This window comes from Aspergillus welwitschiae, assembly GCF_003344945.1.
Source record: "Aspergillus welwitschiae strain CBS 139.54b unplaced genomic scaffold BDQ94scaffold_4, whole genome shotgun sequence".
Taxonomy (NCBI): domain Eukaryota; kingdom Fungi; phylum Ascomycota; class Eurotiomycetes; order Eurotiales; family Aspergillaceae; genus Aspergillus; species Aspergillus welwitschiae.
The window spans coordinates 889,815-912,186 of record NW_020798698.1 but is presented as its reverse complement, the minus strand read 5'-3'; the positions used below and the strand labels follow the sequence as shown (position 1 = coordinate 912,186).

At 49.2% G+C, this 22,372-nt stretch overlaps 9 protein-coding genes across 9 annotated transcripts; 6 read left to right on the top strand and 3 right to left on the bottom strand.

Annotated features, from left to right (window-relative positions):
• Positions 1-366: 366 nt before the first annotated feature.
• BDQ94DRAFT_136743 (uncharacterized protein) lies at positions 367-1,341 on the top strand. The gene has a single exon (XM_026764934.1). The coding sequence runs from the start codon at positions 1,044-1,046 to the stop codon at positions 1,290-1,292; it is 249 nt and encodes an 82-aa protein (XP_026630639.1). The 5' UTR covers positions 367-1,043; the 3' UTR covers positions 1,293-1,341.
• A 476-nt stretch (positions 1,342-1,817) lies between these two features.
• On the bottom strand, positions 1,818-2,936 carry hapB (transcription activator HAP2; the record flags this gene model as incomplete). The annotated part of the gene is made up of 1 exon (XM_026770632.1): positions 1,818-2,936. One exon carries the CDS (start codon positions 2,934-2,936, stop codon positions 1,818-1,820), a length of 1,119 nt encoding a protein of 372 aa, XP_026630638.1.
• A 671-nt stretch (positions 2,937-3,607) lies between these two features.
• Positions 3,608-3,912, bottom strand: BDQ94DRAFT_91472 (uncharacterized protein). The gene has a single exon (XM_026776835.1). The coding sequence runs from the start codon at positions 3,845-3,847 to the stop codon at positions 3,659-3,661; it is 189 nt and encodes a 62-aa protein (XP_026630637.1). The 5' UTR covers positions 3,848-3,912; the 3' UTR covers positions 3,608-3,658.
• A 2,029-nt stretch (positions 3,913-5,941) lies between these two features.
• Positions 5,942-6,545, top strand: BDQ94DRAFT_91451 (uncharacterized protein). The gene has a single exon (XM_026776834.1). It carries the CDS (start codon positions 5,992-5,994, stop codon positions 6,484-6,486), a length of 495 nt encoding a protein of 164 aa, XP_026630636.1. The 5' UTR covers positions 5,942-5,991; the 3' UTR covers positions 6,487-6,545.
• A 2,676-nt stretch (positions 6,546-9,221) lies between these two features.
• Positions 9,222-9,762, top strand: BDQ94DRAFT_166780 (uncharacterized protein; the record flags this gene model as incomplete). The annotated part of the gene is made up of 3 exons (XM_026770631.1): positions 9,222-9,242; positions 9,314-9,353; positions 9,674-9,762. 3 exons carry the CDS (start codon positions 9,222-9,224, stop codon positions 9,760-9,762), a joined length of 150 nt encoding a protein of 49 aa, XP_026630635.1.
• Positions 9,763-10,071: 309 nt separating this feature from the next.
• On the top strand, positions 10,072-11,063 carry BDQ94DRAFT_136733 (uncharacterized protein). The gene has a single exon (XM_026764933.1). The coding sequence runs from the start codon at positions 10,458-10,460 to the stop codon at positions 10,968-10,970; it is 513 nt and encodes a 170-aa protein (XP_026630634.1). The 5' UTR covers positions 10,072-10,457; the 3' UTR covers positions 10,971-11,063.
• A 2,561-nt stretch (positions 11,064-13,624) lies between these two features.
• On the top strand, positions 13,625-18,633 carry BDQ94DRAFT_166779 (kinesin-3 motor protein uncA; the record flags this gene model as incomplete). Its single annotated transcript, XM_026770630.1, has 2 exons — positions 13,625-13,682; positions 13,766-18,633. The coding sequence occupies 2 exons, from the start codon at positions 13,625-13,627 to the stop codon at positions 18,631-18,633; spliced, it is 4,926 nt and encodes a 1,641-aa protein (XP_026630633.1).
• Positions 18,634-18,719: 86 nt separating this feature from the next.
• On the bottom strand, positions 18,720-19,078 carry BDQ94DRAFT_136727 (uncharacterized protein). Its single transcript, XM_026764932.1, has one exon. The coding sequence runs from the start codon at positions 18,965-18,967 to the stop codon at positions 18,812-18,814; it is 156 nt and encodes a 51-aa protein (XP_026630632.1). The 5' UTR covers positions 18,968-19,078; the 3' UTR covers positions 18,720-18,811.
• Positions 19,079-19,650: 572 nt separating this feature from the next.
• Positions 19,651-21,274, top strand: BDQ94DRAFT_182886 (DUF821 domain protein). The gene is made up of 2 exons (XM_026774261.1): positions 19,651-20,086; positions 20,154-21,274. The coding sequence occupies exons 1-2, from the start codon at positions 19,691-19,693 to the stop codon at positions 21,084-21,086; spliced, it is 1,329 nt and encodes a 442-aa protein (XP_026630631.1). The 5' UTR covers positions 19,651-19,690; the 3' UTR covers positions 21,087-21,274.
• The last annotated feature ends 1,098 nt before the right edge of the window (positions 21,275-22,372 follow it).

Sequence of the window (22,372 nt, the reverse complement as noted above, 5' to 3'; positions counted from 1 at the left end):
TTGTCGCCGCTTTCTTCCAACAAAGATTATGGAGATGGATAGATAGACAGTGTGTACGCCTCGTCTCTCATCAACAAACCCCCATCCTGAAAAGGTTTATGGCAGGCAATCTTATAATGTGTTCTCACTCACCTGATATCTCGGAGCCTTGAAAGTGGAGTAAGTGGAGTATTTCTCGGTCTAGTCCTAACGATACGTTGCTAGCAACTGGTGGCAAAATAGAGGCGCGGGATGCTCAGTCGTAGCCGTAGATTGACATCCGACCGGGGAATATAGAAAGATAGAACCAGCATTGGTGTTGAGGAGCAGCGTTACGAAGCCTGCCTTACGATGAATACAAAAGCAACTTCTGTCAGCATCATCGCACTCGGGATTCACTATACCAATTTCACTCCCCTCTTTTTCATCCGGGGCAAAGTGAAGACTCGCGGCCTGCTAATTCTGTTCTACTTAAAGCACTCACACCGCAGGGACCTGCTCTAATGTCAAGCCACGAGAACAAGGCAAGCACGACCAGTAACGAGTTCGCCAAGTATGTCTTGATATTTGTACACGACTAGTAGGGGAATCATCCGTTGAAGATCAAGGTAATATATCAAACGAGGCATCAAAAGGGGGCAACAGAGAAAGGCAGAGGAAAAGAAGCATCGGCCGTGGTAGCCTCAGACTATCACAGCCTCGCATGTCAGACCACTCTCCAATGCAAATTCAGAAAGAGTGGCGCCCCATGTAGTCTCATAATCGCATCAACAACAGAAAGATCCCAGGTCACATTCAGGCACTACCCCAGTGGCTCCAACAGTCAATCGAAATGTTCCGTGAAAAACCACGGGATGAAGTCCGTCGTGGAATTCTCCAGTCGAGAACTCTCCATATCGAAACGAATGGCCAGAGAGAAACGACTTTCGGACTAACTGCACTGAACTTCAAGTGTGTTGGGACAATCCGCGACACGGAACCAAGACATGCGTGCATCATCCACCACCAAGGGATGTAAGCTCTGTCGCCGCGCCACCTGACCTCGGGGTTTTATTTTACCAGCGATGGGCTTCAATCTAATACCAACCAAGGCCCGAAGCAAGACGCAAAAGAACGGATCCGGATCAAAGCGGTGGACTCAGGGACAGGAGAAGAAAGAACACAGTACACCAAAGTTGCCAATGACATTGAGTTGCCTGTCGACAGAGACTTTGACGACAAGACATATAAAAAGGCTGCCGCCAGCTGTGAGAACCACGACCTTTGGAAATAAGAAACCGGGTCATGCAGCATCGACAGTGGGACGAACGTAACAATTCATAAGTTCGAGAATCGTGCACCATCCCGAGAAATGAAAAAAAAAAAAAAAAAAAAAAAAAAAAAAAAAAAAAAAAAAAAAAAAAAAAAAAAAAACAAAAAAAAAAAAAAAAAAAAAAAAAAAAAAAAAAAAAAAAAAAAAAAAAAAAAAAAAAAAAAAAAAAAAAAAAAAAAAAAAAAAATAACAAAACATAATCATCTCATACATGCAATCCTAACAGGCTGAACATCGTTAGATGAAAAGAAAAAGGAAAATAGTAATAATACTTCGTGCCAGCATAACAATATAAACAGACATAAAAGTTTCAAACGGATGAAACGAGACGTTTCCGAAGAAACCAGAGGGAGGTGGGAATAGCGTCAATAAGTACGAGAGAAGATGGGGCAGTTGCGCATCGCTCGCTGCGGGGAGTAAAGGTTAAGGAAGACGGGGGTTAAAGAAAATCCAGACATCCATCCATCATAAAGGGCTGTTGTGGTGAGCAACATTTTCGCAAAACGGTCCTAGGACGAGGCAACGCTCAACCATCCTCGTCGGACAGCTCAGCAGATTCATTCTCGCTTTCATCCGCACTGGTGCTTGGCTTGGCGCTAGTTTTCGTCTTTTTAGACGAATTGATGGTGTCATCGTTGACATCACTTGATTTTCGTTTCTGCGCGGATGGCGGGTTATCGCCAGGTGGTTTCACCGCATTATCGTCAGCGCCTTCGAGTCCAGCGGTCGTAGACCCCGATGCTTGCTTCTTCTCCATAGCAGCCACTTCGTCAGCCGTTAAGAACCGCCCGCCAGGACCACGAGGGCGGCGCATGGCATGGTTATGACGCGATTCGTGCAGATATGGCTTGCGACCCTTGGAAGTAAGCCGCAACTGTTCCTCCAGTTTCTGGCGAGCCACTCGTCGTTTCAAGATGCGATGAAATTGCTTCGCGTTCACGTATAAAGGTGACTCCTCAGCGGCGCCGGCGACCATATCCGGCGAAGGTTGGCTCTGCTGAACAGGCGGCTGTGGTGGTGGCGGCATAGATGGGGGCACCGAAGGCCGTCCAGCATGGTTGATAAGTGGTTGCGCATTTTGAACATGCGGACTACTGACATGGCTCATGCGACGTTGCTGCATCTGGGCGTTCTGGGACATCTGTACCTGGGATCCCATTGAGGGCATCTGGCCGGGAATCTGGGGTGGTGAACGAGGATTGCGGTCACTCTTGACCTGCACCCCAGCCATGCGCGGTGATCCGCGGGGACCCGGAGCCATCTGGCCAGCCATCGAGTCTTGATGGAGAGGATAAAATTGACCCGATGCTGCAGCGGTGGCCATTGCGGCTGCCTGCGTAGGGGAGATACCATATGTCTGTGGCATCGCCGTGGTAACTCCATACGACTGGGGGAAATTCATTTGCTGATGTACAGAGCCAGGGGCATTTTGAGCAGGCTGATAATGAGATTGTGAGGGAACAATGGGAGACGCTTGATGTGTCGCGTGAGCTTGTTGCATGTGCGCTTGGGGGTTGGTGGGAGAAGTCATTGACCCCACCGTCGACCCAGCATTTTGGGGAGCTGTCTGATACGGGGCAGTGATGTGAGAGGAAGCGTGGGGATGCTGGCCATGAGGCTGTTGATACTGCGGCGGGTATTCCATCATGGAGCTGCGACGGTGATTACCGTCAGGCTTCCGATTCGAGTCGTGATTGGAGTACCCTGGCTGTCAGGAACCAGGAGGCTAGAACCAATAATACTGCCAAAGATGGGCCAATCCAAAGGAGCTTCACTCGTCTGAGACCGAAGTGGCGAAAATAATGAGAAATGATAGGTTGTCAACAACACAGTTGCATTTGACAATATCACCGTCGTGCACAAAGGAAAGGCGGTTATTTACTGATTCGACGAGTGAACTGCGAAAGTCTGCAGGCTCTGGTTGACAGTGTCAGCATGGAGCGCAGCGCCAAACGGTCACTGGATTGCGGGTGGGGGTTGGATGGGAATAGAGGAAAGGCGCTTACACCGAGGGCGCGTACCTCTGTTTTTGTTTTGCCAATACACCCACTCATCAACTTCTGGCGTCAAGGAAATTCGCCCAAAGGTGAACGCTTGTTTGCCGAAATGCTTCAACCCGCTTTTTCCGGAGGTTCTGCGTCTTTTTGTGGAAATCTTACGTTCGCCTCCAAGTGTAACGTGGTTGGGCTTCGATGCAGGGAACCAGGATGCTCTCGACAAGATGTCGCACTTGATGCGTTGTCAGACAAAGCGCGATCTTCTTGATAATGGCGCTCAAGTCTATCGCAGACACACAAAGACTACGCAAGTATAAGGAGACGACAACTGGCAGGCTACCTGGGTAATGCTGCTCAGCTCCTAAATTCGTCAGGCTGCTTGGCCACGTTCGTATGAGGCGGTGCTAGAGCAACCTGGTGAGTTAGTCCGTCTGGGCCCGGGAGTTTGGAAATATCCTGGTCCGCAGGCTCTCGAACTATAATGCCACTCGACGCTGTCGTCAGGGTACGCCTGAGAGGGGCTCGCACGGCTCAGTGGGCTACAAAAAACTATTAGCATCTATCATTCCCACCGTCCCGAGAGTTTCGACTCCTGATTTGTGCGCTGTCACGATTGGAGGAGAGAGGGGGGGGGATAGGAACTGTCAAGGTGGTGGTGGGGGGGAGGCAGGAGGGGGGAAAACATCGTGGCGGTTTAGTCTTTTCAGGGCTGAAGGATGTATGCGTTGGCAAGCGGAATCATGATGCAGCCGGCAACATACCTTGTTCAAAAGCGACGCACTCGCGACCCCAAACAAGGGTAGGCGGAGTTTTGCGCGCGCGCAAAAGCGGCACTTAAAATCAGGGAATCAAACAACCGTGATGGAAGAGCTATTCTGCAGTCTCCGACCGTAGAAATCGGATGCGCGCCTATTGACAGGTCATGGTGTTAGATAGCTGTCAGAGAAGGGCAAAGGCAAGGATTGACGCGTGGTGATTGGGCCATCATGGGGCGGGGAGTCGGGGTTGCAACTGAAACGCGACAAGAAAACATAACAATGCATAAGCGATAGCAGAAGCTCACAGGGACCAGGGATGATAGGAGGAGTCGCAGAGGGTCTTGCCTGCAGTACTTAAAGTACATGCGACACTAATTCTAATGGTTTGATTTGCTTCGAGGGTGGGTAACGCCAGCCATAACTTTTGGGAGGGGAGAAGGGAGGAGGGAGGGTGGGCAGTAGGGAATCACAGCTGTCGCGGTTTGCGGGCCGCGGCCAGAGGGAGCCAAGAACAACAACAGGCGGACTTTTGCCTCGTGGTTTGAAAAGGTTAATTACCTTTATCAAGGGTTATTCTCCGTAGGTGGCAGAAAAGCCTCCAATGCAGAGCGACACTGAAAGCGACTCGTTGTAATGATTTGACGAGGGCTTTCAGTCACGAGGGAAGGAACCTGTGATGATTCGCGGGGCGATGGCAACGCGACGAAGCTCTGCCAACGAGAGAAAGGCGGACAAGCAAAGGAACGTCCGTTTCTTTCACCGCACGGTAGGCTGCCGCTGATGTCAGTCCGGCCCGGGTTGATCCGCGACCGAAGCGGCAAAACAAAATGGGAAATTATAAAACAGATGACGGAGGGGTGTTTATGGTATATGATAAACAGAAGGGGTATGTATAACAGAAAAAAAAAAAAAAAAAAAAAAAAAAAAAAAAAAAAAAAAAAAAAAAGAAAAAAAAAAGAAAGACAAAAAAAAAATTTCTGTCTCGTTGAGTCATTCGCATGAGCAGCAGCTGGTGGCTGCTGTAGGCCACCCGGAGTCCTGAAAGAAAAGCAAATAATAAGAAAAGAAAGAAAGGGAAAAAAGCCTCAATGCTACTAAGTACCACTACCCGGGGATGTCATGATTCCGGACACCTGGTTCAGAAAGAAAAAAAAAAAAAAAAAAAAAAAGATAAAATAAGAACAAAAATAATAGGAAAAGTGGAGTGGTTCGGAAAACAAAGCAAAGAACTCAAAGAAATGTAAAAGACCAAAAATAGACTAGAATCAGTGGAGAGGGTTGTAGCTTATGGTCATAGCTACCAGTTGTTTGGACAGCAGAAAGCTGATGCACACAAACAATGGAAGAACAGGCAACAACATGGAGCCCGGGGGGGAAGAGGGTGAGTGAGAACTTCCAATGAATAGTGAAGATCCGGCCTCGGTACAGCAGAGGATACAAATGATTGGGCGCGCGTCAAATTAAAGTATGCAATCACAGAAGAGGAAAAAATACAAAGTTGAGCAAGGGGCAGCAGTAGTAGTAAGTGGTAGTATATGGCTAAACGTACCTTAGATGATGATTCGACCACAACCGTGGTAATGACAGAAAGGGAGGAAGGAAAATGATCAATCACGAGAGTGAAGCGGATGGGGGGGGAGGAAGGGAAAGGCGGGCAGTGATTGGGTTGGACAAGAGCAGACGGGTTAATCTGAAGCCAGCCCAAGCAAGCAGCGAGTAGGAAAAAAAACAAATTGGGAGGAAACCAATGGGCTCTGCGCAGCCAGGACAGTCCGACGTTGTTGACTGGAGGGCACGCAAGGACTGGAGAGGTTGGATGACCAACGAGAGGGAGCAGAGAGAGAAAGCCGCAGCGAGAAGAAGGGGCGAGCGATGGGGCATTTGTACCGGACGCGCTCAGAGGGTAGCTGAGTGGCTCGGCAGCTCGTTAGCGGACAAGGCGGCGATGAATCAGACCAACAAAGGCCACGACCATACTGTCCGGTATCAACCCCAGGGTTCGCTCCACTTAGCGTCTGCGCTCTTTGCCCTCCTGGGTAAGGCGTGTATTGCACTCCCGTCTTGTATGGTCATGGTATCATCTGTCTCGTATGGTATCTTTCTTCTAAATACCAGATGGATGGATGCCCGGAAAACTTTGGGGTCGAGGACACACCACACGCACACGCTCGCGCTCTCTCTGCTCTTCCTCTCCCTCTCTCTCTCCCTCCGTGCCGCCGGGCCTAGCTTGCTCGATCACGACTCTTCACTATCACAAAACCAACCTCCCTTCCCCCACCCCCCTTCTCTCTCACACACACACACTCTCTCTCTCTTCCTCTCTTTCTCCAATTTCTCAGCCCGTTTGGTGGAGATTGACACTGGGATGAGAGAGAGAGAGAGAGTGTGTGTGTGTGTGTGCGCGCGTATATCACACCTCAATTCTCGCCCGTGTCCTTGAATTACATCTAATAAGCCATGAAAATAAATAATAAAAAAGCATATTATTTCTTATCTGAGATAACTGCCCATTATAACTACTATGCAAAGCATCCGGCCATCCCGAATTCGTGATGTTCATCATGTGCAACCCAAATCTGGCGAATCGCCCTCGGGAACAAAACCTGTATGACCTTGGGTCAGCTCGACCAGCCACCCCCCATTGGTTCAGCTGGATTTTCTTTGGTTTGTTTTGCGAATCATGGTTTTACATTAACCAGAGGGATTATGCTACTGGCTTCGATTTGCACATCGCTGTCTTTCATCATTTCTTCTTTCTTACTTTTTTTGTTTCCCCTACTTGCGTTGCCCCCACCCCGGATGGAAAAGCAGTAATAGAGATTATTCTTCTTACGTAGGATTTCGTGGTAGGCCTTAGAAAACGAAAGAATAAGGTAAAACGGCTCGATGCGCAACAAACGCAAATGCCACCTCAAGACGCGAAGCATAAAAACAGGGAACGGGCTGAATGAAGTAGACAGGTAGGATTGGAGAAAGATTTGAGATGAAATTCAAAATCAGAAGTAAAAGAAAGGAAAGGAAAACAAGCGCCGTGCTATCACACAGACTGACACTTTACTAATGCACAATGCAGTTTCTTGCCATGGAATCACATTGTGTTTCTACGCAGGAAGCGCGGCTCGATTCTTGCTTTTCTTACGTACGCGTTGATACACCCAAACGTCAGCGGAGTCAATCGAAGCCACGGTCAGCCTCGGTTATATGACCAATCTAGGTAAGACTCCCTAGGACACTCCATTTCCCTGTGGCAGGTAGATAGCGAGCAAATATCAGCCGGTGCGGAATGAGCGACATTGATGTCTTAGGCTCAGCACAGTAATTATTGGTGGTTCTCCGCATTAATTGAAGAAGGGTAAAGTCACAGCGGCCAGTCTCCTAGGATTGCAGAAGAATATTTGCCGTTCAATTCATTTCCCGAGATTGCGACCAGTGTGGACTGCTTACTTACTTTTAACGGGACTAAATAAAGCATCAATACAGTACTAAGATATATATTTACTAGTATATCGATCGCATCCGACATCCATCACTTGGTACACTACATCGTGTAAATCTCCTGGATACTATTAAGCCTCTGCTATTTACTAGAATGGTTGTAACTAGTACAAACATTGGAAAAGTCATGAAGCGACTTCATCACTCTTCGTAGTATTTCCGAAGTCATCAATTCTTTAGTATGGAGCACTCCATGTTCGTCACCGGCCGAAGTTACCTGACTTGCTTATCCCACGAAGTCAAATGGACTTACGGCGTCCTCTCATTAAATATTAGCGTTATTAGATTTACACAGTGAAGATGTAATCTTACCCAGATGTATGAGTAGCCTACCGCAGATTGAATACTGCGGATTCGGCCGCCTGATTTCTTTTCTTTTCTTTTTATTTTTGTTTATTTTTCAGGTCAAAGTTGAACAGGTATCCATGTCTCATTTGGTGTAATTGATGGACTAAGCCATTGAGTCTACTTAAGTTTACGCATCACCGAGAGAAAAAGCAGGCGATTAAAATTTGACTGTCACAGTAGATTAGATCGATAAAAATTACCACAGTATTATTACTGAAGTCTTAAGTTGTATGTTGCACAAGGAAGTCTTATAGACGCTCCTAAGATCAAGGGCCTTGCACGTGTCGTAGCCATGACGAAAGCTTTCTGTCTTCCAAGATACGGACTTCTTATCCATCCTGCAGCCAAAAGGTTGCCAGGAAGTACAAAACGAAGGTAGAAGGCGGATCTATATAGTAGTTCACTATTAACAATGTGTTCCCTTCTTGAAGACCGACCGGCACGATGGCAAAGCAGATTGGGTGTCGATCTGTTCCACTCCACGTGTTGAAGCTTGACCGCTTGGGTCTTCGGATGGAGACTCGTCAGTCTCAAAACTCATTTGGGCAGCTCAATAACCTTGCATCAATCGGATAATCTCATCAAGGTAGACCTTTGATTATGTTTTCTGTCGAAGCGATAAATTCTCCAGAATGTCAGGTTATATAGCAGCAAGAATCTTCAATAGATTTGTTTCATTTCTCCTGCTTTCTCACCTCAATGGACTGCAACGGAAGGCGGCAAGTATCGGCCTTGTCCAGATACAGCCCATCGCGTATGCGGACGGTTCAAACATACATGGGACGGAAACGCGATTACGGCATGGACATGGAACGTCCGTAATTTGGGTCGGTCGAACTCTCTCAGTCTCAGCACTGACTGTCATGGGGGAAGCTCGAGCCATCTGACGTCAAAGTCAACTAGCCTTTCCCCGCCACACCGCTCCTCGTCGACATTTCAGTATGATTTCAAAATTCTTTACTTTTTATCCCCTCCGGCAGGGCTCGTTTTGATGAGCAATGTTACAGGAATGCGTCGGCAATCCGATCTAGAAGGATATTCTTATCTCTGTCGCTCACAGATGTTGTTTTAGCTTAATCTATGCTTTCTTAAAGGCCAATCACGTTTTTATTGTGTTAATTCTTCCTTGGTCTTTCTGTAAAGCTGTAGTTGTATCGGAAGGCAGCTCGGTCCGTGGAAGTACCATTTCACAGGGATGGAGTAGGATGCCTAAGGCACTTACAGGCGCCGAGGTTTTGTGAAGGTCCCACTAACCGTTCTATCGGAACCTCTATCTACATCCTCATCAACGAATGAACTCGCTTGCTTCCCGTCGGTGATAGGGCTACCTTCATGGCAACTCATACGTCTTATGTATGATGAACATGCTTCAAGCAATATATCTTCTCATCAATTGTTGTGTGCTACAAGCTAACCTCTCTCAGTGTATAGGCGGCTACCTTGATGTGTGTATCTTCCAACCTGGTAAGCGTTGGTTTCGAGATCATACTCCTATGGAGTAAGTATGGCTCGTTTGTTTTATATATTCTGACTTTCGGCTTTACTGGTTAAATCATGTGTTTGCATGGCTTGCAGCCCAAGGGCTCATTGAAGAAAGATATCGACCGAATTTGTTCTTGACAGGAATTGCCCACAGGATTCCTATTGCAACCCCATACGAGTGAACTTAGTGTTGCACTAAGCGCACCAGGAATATGTATGACCTTTCAGTCAGATATTTTCTAACAGTATGTAAATCATTTTGATGCACTCGATGTGACAGCTAACGATTTCAAGTGACATAGACTTGGTCAATCCCTACTACAAGCTTACTGATCCGTACATGAACCTCGATATCCTAGGGCCTAAGATCATCTTGCCACACTGGTCCTAGGGTATGTGGGAGTATCCGGAACATGAGAGACCTAGGGTAGCATTCGGAGCCTCCATTATCTCGTACGCGCCATAACTGACTTTGGGAGAGCAGCTTTACTGATACAACAGCAGGGGAGGGTTGCAAGCGTACTTCATCCTTGGCAATACAAACGGGTTGCTTGAGGGGGAAAATAACACCAACAAGGTACGGTTATCGACTCTTACTGAAAGATTGCTGTCATGATGATCACGGGGCATACCTGTGCTCCGCCAACAGCTCAAGGGCATTTACACCCTTATTGAAACGTCCTGCGACATGCTCTCACAGGAAAGTCTGTGAACGTCATTCACCTCCATGGGATACATATTCACTGAAACAGTCATGTGCAGATCTCATGATACGGCTTGCTCGGTTGTTCTCCGAGGTATAAGAGCATTCTCAGCATTAACCGGTGACTGATCAATCGAATAAAGAACCGAAGATGGGACGCAAGGAGCAGCAGCTTATTCATGGTATTTGGTTGCATCGGGGTCGTAAGTACCAAAGCCCGTCGCAAAGCGCGGGGCTTTACGATAGCTGTCGTCCCCTGACCTTACGTTCTGTGCCGTCCCATCCATAAGATCAGCGGCTACGCTGTGGACGACGTGGCTTACGGAGCTTGTCTAGGCCAGTTGACGCTACCTGTGGACTGAATACCTGTTACAGGTTCTCGAATGAAACCAATTTTACGCCAACCCAAGTTGTCTCATCTATGCAGTGGAGGCCTCAGAGCACAACCTGTGAACACTCAAAAGGCCCCTTACACATTGCTATCATCAGACCGATGTCATAACATCACACAGCGAATGGCCAGGTTAAACAGCGGTAGCCCTGGCCTTTGCAAGGGGCAAAGGAATGGGCAGGAAGACCTCGTCGAGTGCGAGCACCCAATAAGACATCCGTACGCCCTCTCGCTCCTCAATAGGGCAATTTCTCAATGTGACGGATGCTGCTACTGCACCTCGTTAATTGGCTACCGTGGCCTTGATTCAAACCAGGCTATGCAGTCTCGGTCCTTTTGGGGCGTATTCCTGCGTTACGATCTGTCACCACCGGCTCTTCTGGAAACCCCATTAGGCAGGCCAGAAATTGATAGCAATTTGTTTTTCAGATTAAATCCAGTGCGCCAATTTCTTGTCACATGGATGGCCACCTCCCAAGACGCTGTATTTCGTGATTCTCTCTGAGCTGGCGTTCGCATTTCATGACACTGTTGTCGGAAACCCCGAGATTACAGATTGCTCTAATTCACTCACTAAACAGATTCCTTTGTGATAATTTAATCACTCATCCGTCTCGATTACCTGCTGATAACAGGGCAGGCTCCCACATTCTCGCGTATCGCTCTGTAAGATTCGATAGGTATACGTTCTTTGCGTCTCATGCACAACAAGTATGACAGACAAAGTACCCGCGGCTTAGAGAACACAAAATTCTCGCACACTAGAGACTCGACATCATGTTAGTATCAAGTAATAAACAGCACACTAATGCTGAAGTCAAAAAGAGAGCGGGAGAGTGTCCGTCGCCATTCCCAGTGCTGAGCGCAGCCGGCAGATGAAACAAGAGAAAAATCATATCAACCCTGTAACAAGGAACTTCCAGACAGACACTCCCGCCTGAAATAACTTTATCTCATTCAAGGAAAAAGGATTTTAACGTAAATTATTCTGCGGGACAAGCGAGAGTCTCTTTTAATGTACACTGGCAGTAGGAAGACCGGTAGTTCCATCCCGAAACCCTCCCAGTTGGGCACTTAGGTACCCATGTACCTTTCTACCTATGAGATACATATTTGATGTCCCATGTACACCCGTTAACAAAGGATTGGCCATGATTGGGTACCAACGCGGTCTCTCGTCATGAGTTCATTGACACCGATACTTGCCGCTGGCTACATGGCCAAGTCTTACAGGTCCATCTTCCGGTCCACCGCAGACTGCCAGTTGTTCGTGCAGTCCTTGACCAAAACCTACCCACCACCACCATCACCAAATATACTAGGCTATCCCGTCGTCCGGCGCTCGCTATAAATTGCTCAGCAGTATCGAAATACCTTTTTGACCAGGTTTGGTGGCAGATTATTGTCGGCCATAATGGGATGATATAATATCGCGACAGCCATGGACATATCCCAAAGCCTTGGCGAGAGAGAAAGGTTAACACTCAATCATTTAGTTTCCCCGACATGCGGACTTCACACAAAACCGTGGCTTCGCGCGTGACATCCTGAGACAAACGCAAACGCATCAGAACAAAATTAAATCTAAAGTCAGAATTCTACCCCTCCCAAAATGGCGCCGATTTTTCATGCCAGATACAGCGCGATTGGAGCTGTGGCAGTGCTCCGGGATCAACTGAGATTTCATGGCCGCCTGTGCTATACTACTACTAAGCGATGTCAGCAGGGTTCCGGGTAGCTGCTCCTCGTGTATGCAGATAGGCCGATTGGGCTTCCATCCGCACTTGGTTTTCCGGCCGTGGAAAGTTTATACCGATTAATAATAAATGGGTGGTGCCCGAAGAACTTTCGATAATGCGGGGTTATTTCAAACATGGGCCATGCAAACGCGCCTGGTCGGGATGGATATTATAACTACTGTGTGGGTGAATGAGAAGGAATCTGGATGGGCTGGTCAAATGGAGAAGAGGATTTTTTAGTGCTCTAGGAGCTGGACTGGCCTAGAGGCTTCGATATGGGAAGCAAATGGCCAAGCAATCATATTCTTGGCTCGTTGTGTGGGAATGCTGGTCAGACAAGAAAATGTGGCTTTTCTTCGAGCTCATATACTTTATCTATATGACAGCGGATATGTACTATGGCTCTGGAAGAGGGGAGGCAGACTTGTGTGTTGGAGAGCGGACCAGGCTATAAACCGGTGCCATAGAGAACCCCCCGTAGTTATATAATCTGTAGCGAAGGATGACGATAGCCGGCATAGATGTTCCACCTTTAATGCTCGGATCTATGAAATCCTATCTACTATGTATGAAGTAGACTACCAACACACTGGCTCTGCTAGCTAGTGGATGGATTCCCTGGAACCGGGCGGAGAAGCTTGCTGCAACACCATCACCGGGGGCCTATTGCAGAGCAACTGCTTCTGAACCATAAGATCGATCAGACACTTTATGTCCTGTGAAGCGAATCAGGAGCTCGAGCAGACCGATGGAGAAGAGTGTGCCTGCATAACAGTGCAGGGTGAATGAGGACCTAGAGGGAGCATCCACTCAGTGGCAGGAAAGGGAAAAAGATGCTTGATGAGTCCGGAGTAAATATCGGGGCTGCTGATTGGCTGGCAGGGACACGGGATTGCTTACGTGATCCACCTCGAACCCGCCCTTTCGATCCCTCATGTGGCTTTTCCCCGTGCTTGGGGCAAGGAGAGCGAGAGCGACCGAGTCGGCCTATCTTCCGCCTCCTCTTTCCAATCCCTTCACTTTTTCCTCGACGCAGACGATCCTGGCAGCCTCTTGGACCGGTCTGGTTGCGCTACAGACGGCCGTCAACTCCCACCGCTCCCGTTACCATCGTGTTTTCACCCCTTAGAACGCGCCGGATTGTCCGCCCGCAGACACCCCCCGATATACATGACGTCTTTGTTGACATCCGTTTCAGACCGTCAATTCGCCAGTAACACTTTACTACAATAACTCAACTAGCATTGAAACAAGTACCGCGAACCAGGAACACATCAGCTTGCACTATCCGATAGGGCGGCGCTCCTCGTAGCGTTCGCGACTCGCGTTTTCCGCTGGTGTCGGTTCACCCCCTTGCGATTCTTCTTTCGAACACGCGGAACCAGGCGATCGGACCCAGGTGTATGGGGAGGAAGCAACCATGGCTGGTGGAGGAAACATCAAGGTGGTGGTGCGAGTGCGGCCTTTCAACAGCAGAGGTGAGTCACTTGTGGCATTGGCAATGCGACCAAGCCCCTCTCCTAGATTGGACTGACCCCGGTATCTTCTTTCCGCATTCTAGAAATCGACCGTGGTGCAAAATGTATTGTTCAGATGAAAGACAACCAAACCGTCCTTTCCACTCCACCAGGCGCGGATGATAAAGCCCGCAAGGCTGGTGGAGGGAAAGGCGCGGATGGAGGACCCAAGTCATTCGCCTTCGACAGATCGTATTGGTCTTTCGACAAGAATGCCCCAAATTATGCGAGCCAGGATAACCTCTTTCTCGACTTGGGTGTACCGCTGTTAGACAATGCCTTCCAGGGTTACAATAACTGTATCTTCGCCTACGGTCAGACGGGTTCCGGAAAATCGTATTCGATGATGGGTTACGGCAAAGAGTACGGTGTGATTCCGAGAATTTGTCAGGATATGTTCGAGCGCATTCATTCAATCCAGCAAGACAAGAACCTCGGCTGTACGGTGGAAGTGTCGTATCTTGAAATCTACAATGAGAGAGTCCGTGATTTGCTCAACCCTTCGAATAAGGGCAATCTAAAAGTTCGCGAGCATCCGTCGACTGGTCCCTACGTCGAGGACCTGGCCAAGCTTGTAGTGCGCTCTTTCGAGGAGATCGAGAACTTGATGGACGAGGGTAACAAGGCTAGAACGGTTGCTGCCACAAACATGAACGAGACGTCCAGTCGTTCCCATGCCGTGTTTACCTTGACCCTCACACAGAAGCGCCATGACGCGGAGACGTCTATGGATACGGAGAAGGTGTCGCGCATTAGTTTAGTCGATCTTGCAGGTTCGGAAAGAGCAAATTCTACTGGCGCGACCGGTGCGAGACTGAAGGAGGGTGCGGAAATTAACCGTTCGCTGTCGACCCTTGGTCGTGTCATTGCCGCTCTCGCTGACGTGGCGGCTGGCAAAAAGAAGAACGCATCAATGGTTCCATATCGTGATTCCATCTTGACATGGTTGCTGAAGGACTCGTTGGGAGGTAACTCCATGACAGCGATGATTGCTGCTATTTCACCCGCCGATATCAACTTTGAGGAGACTCTCAGTACTCTCCGCTATGCAGACTCGGCGAAGCGAATCAAGAACCATGCCGTTGTGAACGAAGACCCCAACGCACGAATGATTAGAGAGTTAAAGGAGGAGTTGGCCCAACTCCGGTCGAAACTTGGTGGTGGTGCCGCAGGTCCTGGAGCAGGCAGCGCTGCTGGTGCTATACCAGCAGAAGAGTATTACCCTCCAGATACCCCCCTAGAGAAGCAACTCGTCTCCATACAACAGCCGGATGGTTCGATCACCAAAGTTAGCAAGGCTGAAATCGTCGAACAGCTGAACCAGAGCGAGAAGCTTTATAAAGATTTGAATCAAACTTGGGAGGAGAAGTTGGCAAAGACTGAAGAGATTCACAAAGAGCGAGAGTCTGCTCTGGAGGAACTTGGTATCAGCATCGAGAAAGGTTTCATCGGATTGAGCACGCCGAAGAAGATGCCACATTTGGTCAATCTGAGCGACGACCCGCTGCTAGCTGAGTGTCTCGTTTACAACATTAAGCCGGGAACCACCATAGTCGGAAACATGGACCAGGGCAGCCATGTTGAAATAAGATTGAACGGCTCGAAAATCTTAGACGACCATTGTAGGTTTGAGAACGTGGACAATGTTGTCACCATTATCCCCACCGAAGGCGCAGCGGTCATGGTGAATGGATTGCGAATCGATAAACCGAAGCGGCTCAAGAGTGGATTCCGCATCATCCTGGGTGATTTCCATATCTTCCGTTTCAACCACCCCCAGGAAGCGCGTGCTGAACGAGTTGAACAAAGCTTGCTGCGTCATTCCGTCACCACAAGTCAACTGGGCTCACCCGCGCCCAATAAAACCCACGATCGAACCCTGAGTAAGACAGGCTCGGAGGTGGACGGCGATTCGAGCAGAGCAGATTCCCCGATGCCCTCCCAGCGCGGTAGGGAATCTGATTGGTTTTATGCTCGCCGTGAAGCTGTCAGTGCGGTGCTGGGGCCCGATCAAATCTCCCATATGCCTGACGATGAGTTAGACGCCTTGTTTGAGGATGTACAGAAAGTGCGGGCAACTCGTCGTGGGCTGATGGAGAATGAGGAAGACTCTGACTCGCTCAGTTCGTTCCCAGTGCGGGATAAGTACATGTCCAACGGAACAATTGATAATTTTTCACTGGACACTGCCATTACGATGCCTGGAACTCCACATCCGAATGATGAGAATGACGTGCAGAATGGGGGTGAAGCTACACTGCAATCGGTGCGTCAGGATATGCAGCGCCAGTTGGACCGACAAAAGGAGGAGTATCAGGACAAGTTAAGGAATGCCGAGGCCTCTTCCACCCAGGGTGTTGATGACCTACGCTCCGAAAAGGCTCGAATGGAGCAAGCCTTGCGAACTGCAAAGGAAGAATTCGAAGAGCAACTGAAAAAGCAGAAAGAAGCTTTTGAGTCTCACATGAAGGATCTAGGCCAACCAGTACCCAAAATCTATGAGAATGGTTTTGCCAAGCTGGATGACAGAGAGCTTGAAGTCGCTAAAACAGTCTACCGCCACTGGTCTCAGCAAAACTACGTTCGCATGGCCGAGAAAGTGCTCCAGCATGCGTCTTTGCTGAAGGAGGCCCAAGTGATGAGCCACATAATGGACAAGAATGTCGTGTTTCAGTTTGCGATCATTGACCACGGGCATAACATGGCCTCGTCCTACGACCTTGTACTGAATGGTATCTCAGGAGACGAGGATGTTGTTCTAGATGAGGCCAAGAAACCCTGTGTCGCAGTTCGTGTGATTGATTTCAAGCAATGTGTCATCCACCTATGGTCTATCGAGAAGCTCCAACGCCGTGTTCAGGCTATGCGGCAATTGCACCAGTATATCGACCGGCCAGACTACATCCAGCATTTCAAGCTTGAAAACCCCTTCTCGGAGCCGTGCTCGCCTCAATATTCGCTGGTTGGTGACGCCGATATCCCTCTCACGGCTGTCTTTGAGACCCGAGTCCAAGACGTTTCAGTTGAAGTTACCTCGCCATATACACAAAATGTCATAGGCATCATTAGGCTGTCATTGGAGCCTTCCTCGGCTCAGGCGCCTTCGTCTACTCTCAAGTTCAACGTCGTGATGCGGGATATGGTTGGCTTCGCTGAATGGGAAGGGTCGGACGTCCACGCGCAATTATTTGTACCCGGAATCTCTGACGAAGGGGGGGCTACGACTACTCAAATGATTACGGGCTTCGATGAATCACCTGTGCGGTTTGAGAGCGTTCATAGTATGAGTTTGCCGCTGTCAAGTCCACGGACGGCAGCACTAAAGATCTGTGTTTACGCAAAGGTGACACAAATGCATTTGGACAAGCTCCTTAGCTGGGATGACATGCGTGACTCTGCAGAGCCGGCTCCCAAGAAACGCAAAACGCCGCGTATTGCAGAGACGGAGTTCTATTCCGAAGAGAGACATGATGTTTTCGCCAGGGCACAGGTGCTCGAATTAGCCGAGTCCGGTGAATATCTTCCAGTCGAGGTGGTCCAGAGCAACAGCCTCGATGCAGGTACATATCAGCTCCATCAGGGTTTACAGCGGCGGATCCTGGTGAATCTAACTTACAGCTCAACTGAAAGCCTGCCGTGGGACAATATTACCAATATCCGCGTGGGGTCAGTGCGATTGCTAGATCCTTGGGGCAAGATCCCTGATCAGGACTTGCAGACGCCAGACGTTGCGCTGAAGTTCGTCCAGGAGCCGAACGTGAAGGAAAACGCCGATGGGACATCAAACATCACCATCATAGGTCAATGGGACTCCAGCTTACACGGGTCTCTCTTGCTTGATCGGGTCACTGCAGACAAGTATCGTGTCCAGGTGACACTCCGATGGGATTTGTTGTCTTCCCGTCTGCAGGATCCCGTCCCCTTTGAGATAGACCTGACCCTCCAGATTCAAGGCCGAACCTACGTTCGACCTCAGTCCATGTTCAAGCAATTCTTCAATTCAACGCGAATTGTGCACTCCACAGTTCGCATGTTCTCTCTAGTCGTCCGTCCAGTGTCCGCCAAACGTGCGGCTGATCTCTGGCGGATGAACACACAGAACGACTATGTGAAGGGCGAAGAGCTCCTTATCACCTGGGCTCCCCGCAAAGTCTCACTTGTCCGTGATTATATAGCCGCTCGCAAACGAAGGCGACGTGTTGCCGAGTTAAATGCAGCTAAAGGGGCTTTGAGTGCCAACAGCCTTGTTGCGTCGCCTCCACGCAGCGGACGGTCAACCCCCCTCCGTAGCCAGGAGCTTGCTGACCGCAGGGCTAAGTTGCTTCAGAAATACGTCGACCTTTGGGGGAAAAAGACCGATCCTATCGAGGCAATCCTGGTCCGAAGCAACACCGAGCCGCCTGCAGGAGGGGCGGCCTTTGCCTCGCGGGCGAAGCAATCATCTTCAAGCGATGATGGAAGCTCGGTTCAAGACGAGGCATCATTGAAGCCGCGGTTTGTTGCCAGTGTTCAAGCTCTTCCGAAGAATGATTCCTCTTTGAAGTCTGGCTATCTCTTAACCCCCGATGATACCAACAGCCACTGGGTACGGCGTTTTGTTGAGCTTCGTCGTCCATATCTCCACATCTATTCTGTTCCTGACGGAGATGAGATCAACGCTATCAACCTGCGCAATTCCCGAGTTGATCATGCACCCGACTTCGCACGGCTCCTCGATGGCCCAGGAGCAGCCGGGTCTGACCGGGGATCGTCTCCACGGGGTCGTCCGAATGTCTTTGCAGTGTACGGGGCACAAAACACGTTCCTGTTTGCGGCCCGAACCGAGGCCCAGAAAGTGGAATGGATCCTGAAGATCGATGAAAGCTACTTCAGCAGCCCTGGTGCCAGAGCAATGGCAAACCACAATGCGTGAAGTTCATGTCTGCCTGCACAGCAGTGACCCAGCAAGCGTCTTCCCCGCCTGTTGAACAGGTCTCATGGAGATCCGTAGTGTGACTCTACCCCTAACCCTCCGTTTCCCGACCCTGCATTTAGTACCCTCCCGGTGGCTGTTAGCATTTGTTTTCAACCATACATTTAGATTCTACCGTTTATTCCTTTTTATCGCGTTTCCGATTGGCAGGCCTGGTGTTCCTTCGTTGAGCCATGACACACATCTCTTTCCACTCCACACCCGTTCTTGATTGATTTTGAGATACCCCTGAATAAATTTGCCTCTTACGGCCTCCATCAACTCCCATGTACATACATTTTTTTTTTGGAAAAAATTTTCAACTATAGATACAGATACACACCAGCCTGCATGCCATGATACAAGAAAGGGAGGGCTCAGCGTGTCCGCAGGCGGGCAGTAGGTCACTTGTCTGTTGATGATTGCTCTTGGAGAGTGAGATAATTAGAAATATATATACAAGTTGTTGACTGTCTTGTTGTATCATGTTAGAACTATGGTATAGCATCTCGAGACTGAAATGGACACCCGAAATCTCTTCGCTTCTGCAGGCACCCATCGGTCTCTTCCTTCCCCAGTCTCGCATGATCAACAAATGCCTCTACGCTTAGTTTGCCTCTGGCTTCACAAATCCATTACTGGGCATTATCACCGTCGAACCATTTGTCTCCATCTGCTTCTCTATCCGTTGCTATTCGCTTCCATCGCCACAACAACCCAACACCAACTTCACGCTCATATCTCAAGAAGAAAGAGGAGAAGCCACCTGGGCGATTACTGCTATCGTGACAATATAATTAATTGAGTGACAGTGTTCTAGAGCGCAGACAGAAGGCTCGCAGGCACAGAGTCAGGTTGAGACCGATGGTATTGGGCGTTCGTTGCCATGGCGACGGCGCTTTCAGCGACTACCTCAATATCCCGCCCGATGACTAGTAGTTAACTACTACTGTCTACCACAGTACATGCACTGATCATCGCAGAGGTACCAAGTGGCAGTACCAAAAGGGATGCAGTGATGCAATTACTACAATGCCAGTCGTCAGGCTTCCGATTCATAGCCACCGGGGCCATTCTCTCCCTGATCATAACAACATTCCTTATCTTCAGCACACAATATTCCAATGACGTCGCCAAGTATGCTCTGAAGTCGTCCCTCAAGACAGCCCCGCAGAGTTGCTTGAACACCTCGCCATCAGAAGCAAGTAATGCTACGACATGGGAGTTTGTTGTCGAGCGCGATGGCGACAATCATGGACTTTCAGATGAGCAATGTCGCCTCGCGTTTCCGAAGCTGTTTGTTGAGCTGGACAAATCTGCGTCGCTGAGGGAAGGCCATCGCATTACTTTTAAGGAGTTGGATAGTCTGCAAGTGGAGGATGGGATGGTGCGGGGTATTGTTCATCATGGTGAGGTATGTTGGAACCTGAATCACCTACGATGGTTGATGTGTCTTCTAACAACGACTTGATGCGATATAGCTGTATGTAGTAGATTTTGGCGCAATGCCCGCGACATTCACCCGCGGGAAAGCAACATTACATGCGCTTCATCGTGCACTCGCTTCGTTCCCAGACCGAAGCAGTCTGCCGGATATTGAATTCGTCCTGACGACGGAGGATTATAGCACTAATGAGGGGCCAGTTTGGTCTTATTCCAAACGGGACGAGCAGGAGAATGTCTGGTTAATGCCCGACTTCGGATACTGGTCGTGGCCGGAGGTTAAGATTGGCCCTTACAAAGATATTCGCCGCCGCATTGCTGCAGTCGACGATGGTGAAGTGACTATCGATGGGGGGTCCACACCGGGGTTACCTTTCCAGGATAAGAAGAAGCAACTCGCCTGGAGAGGTAGTGTTGCTACGAACCCCGAGATCCGGGGCAAGTTGTTGAAGGCAGCGCAGGGTAGGAGCTGGGCAAGCATCCGGGTAATTGACTGGGATGATGAGAATGATGTCCGATTTAACCTCCTTCCGATGGAAGATTACTGCCAGTATATGTTCCTGGCACATGCAGAAGGACGCAGCTTCTCAGGGCGCGGGAAGTATCTTCTGAATTGTCGTTCTGTGGTGGTTTCGCATAAGCTGGTCTGGCGCGAGGCACACCATGCTGCGCTCATTGCGTCCGGGCCGGAGGCAAATTATGTTGAGGTCGAGCGTGACTTTTCGGATCTCGATCGGAAGATGGAATTTCTTATTGATAATCCGGAGACTGCGCAACGCATTGCGGAGAATTCTGTGAAGACGTTTCGGGATCGGTATTTGACTCCTGCTGCAGAGTCGTGCTACTGGAGGCAATTGATTCAACAGTATGCTGCATCGTGCGAGTTTGAGCCCGTCTTGTATACGCAGGAAAATGGCAAGAGACAGCCTCGTGGTGTGCCGTTTGAAAGTTGGGTTCTTACAGGATTCTAGATGTCTTTTCTATGTGCATGTTATGGCGTTGGTGGGTGTATATGTTTGAGGTTCTTAGCGCTTATGACTTATATGAGAAGGGCGTGGATAGTCAGTTATGAGAAGAAATGATGATTTTGTAACATGTAGCATCTCAGGGTGTTTGGCTCAGTGTGAGAGAAATTGCAAAAGTGCCGCTGTAGCTGGAAAGGGACTGGGCGCAGCTGACCATCACGTCTTCATTCTTCCATTTCGCCTCCTTCACTTCATCTTATGGCATCATTCCGCATGTCAACCCAACAAATCCCTCCAAGAAACACATCTGCCCGATATTCTGCATCAAAGTCACGGCAACTCCGGTGTGAGTAGGAATCTCAAGCATGACTGGAGTCTTCGTATCCGAGACTACCCGCAGGATCTCACCTCTCACTGGCTCTCCATTATCTGGAGTAAGTTGCACGCTACCCGATGCCGATCTTTGAAGTCATCGTACTTGAAGAAGACCCTTGCTAATACTAATCGGGCTTCCCCACGCTTCCATGAAGAGTTAGTGAGGGATATAGTTTCCCACCACCAAGCCCCTCCCGGGATCTGAGACGGCCACGAGAATCCGCCCAAGAGCCGTTTTGTGATCAATTCCTTCAATCGGGTACTCGTGCGGGGTAAGTGGAGGGAAGATTTTAGGATTCGGTGAAAAGGCAGGATCTCACGAGGCCCACTTGTTCACCTGATGGGAACACGAGGTAGCCCTGCAGATCTCCCTGTACATCGGGTCTCAAGGGCCCAAGAGGCTCAACCCTTGGACCAATCAGTTGAATGCCGACCGTTCACTTTTCACCGACTAAGTTGATTTCCTTGTACATCATGGAAATCATGGAAAGAAACTATTGCCCTAAATGAGGCAGATCATTGATGATAATCTTAAGGAGTATTGTTAGGGTGTTCTTCGCCGGAATAAGCGGTCAAATGTGACGTTTCGGGTAGGTATCACCTTCTTCAGGCAAGGGACGAGGCGCAGCGGTTGCCATCGTATCTGTGATTTCTGGAAAGCCCAGTACAAAGCGGTACATGGCATCGCTAAATCCTTGGCCTCTACACGTTGCATGTGAAGGGTGGAAGTTGAGGTGCTACGTTGAGACCTACCCCGGCCGTTAAGGTTGGGACTTGAAAGAGCACCCGATGTATGGCCTTCCGGCTAAGAAACCTACCCAGACTTGGCGGACAGCCAACAAAGGGCACCAGATAGCACACACGACAGATATTTCTCCTGCCATGTGTCTGGTGTTTTCTGGGTAAATCCACTGGCT

Coding starts and splice junctions, on each gene's coding strand:
- BDQ94DRAFT_91451 (XM_026776834.1), top strand. CDS start 5,992: ATGAATCAGACCAACAAAGGCCACGACCATACTGTCCGGTATCAACCC.
- BDQ94DRAFT_136727 (XM_026764932.1), bottom strand. CDS start 18,967: ATGTACATGGGAGTTGATGGAGGCCGTAAGAGGCAAATTTATTCAGGG.
- BDQ94DRAFT_136743 (XM_026764934.1), top strand. CDS start 1,044: ATGGGCTTCAATCTAATACCAACCAAGGCCCGAAGCAAGACGCAAAAG.
- BDQ94DRAFT_91472 (XM_026776835.1), bottom strand. CDS start 3,847: ATGCTAATAGTTTTTTGTAGCCCACTGAGCCGTGCGAGCCCCTCTCAG.
- BDQ94DRAFT_182886 (XM_026774261.1), top strand. CDS start 19,691: ATGCAATTACTACAATGCCAGTCGTCAGGCTTCCGATTCATAGCCACC. Junction 20,087..20,153: donor GTATTGTTCATCATGGTGAG/GTATGTTGGAAC, acceptor GATGCGATATAG/CTGTATGTAGTAGATTTTGG.
- BDQ94DRAFT_136733 (XM_026764933.1), top strand. CDS start 10,458: ATGAAACCAATTTTACGCCAACCCAAGTTGTCTCATCTATGCAGTGGA.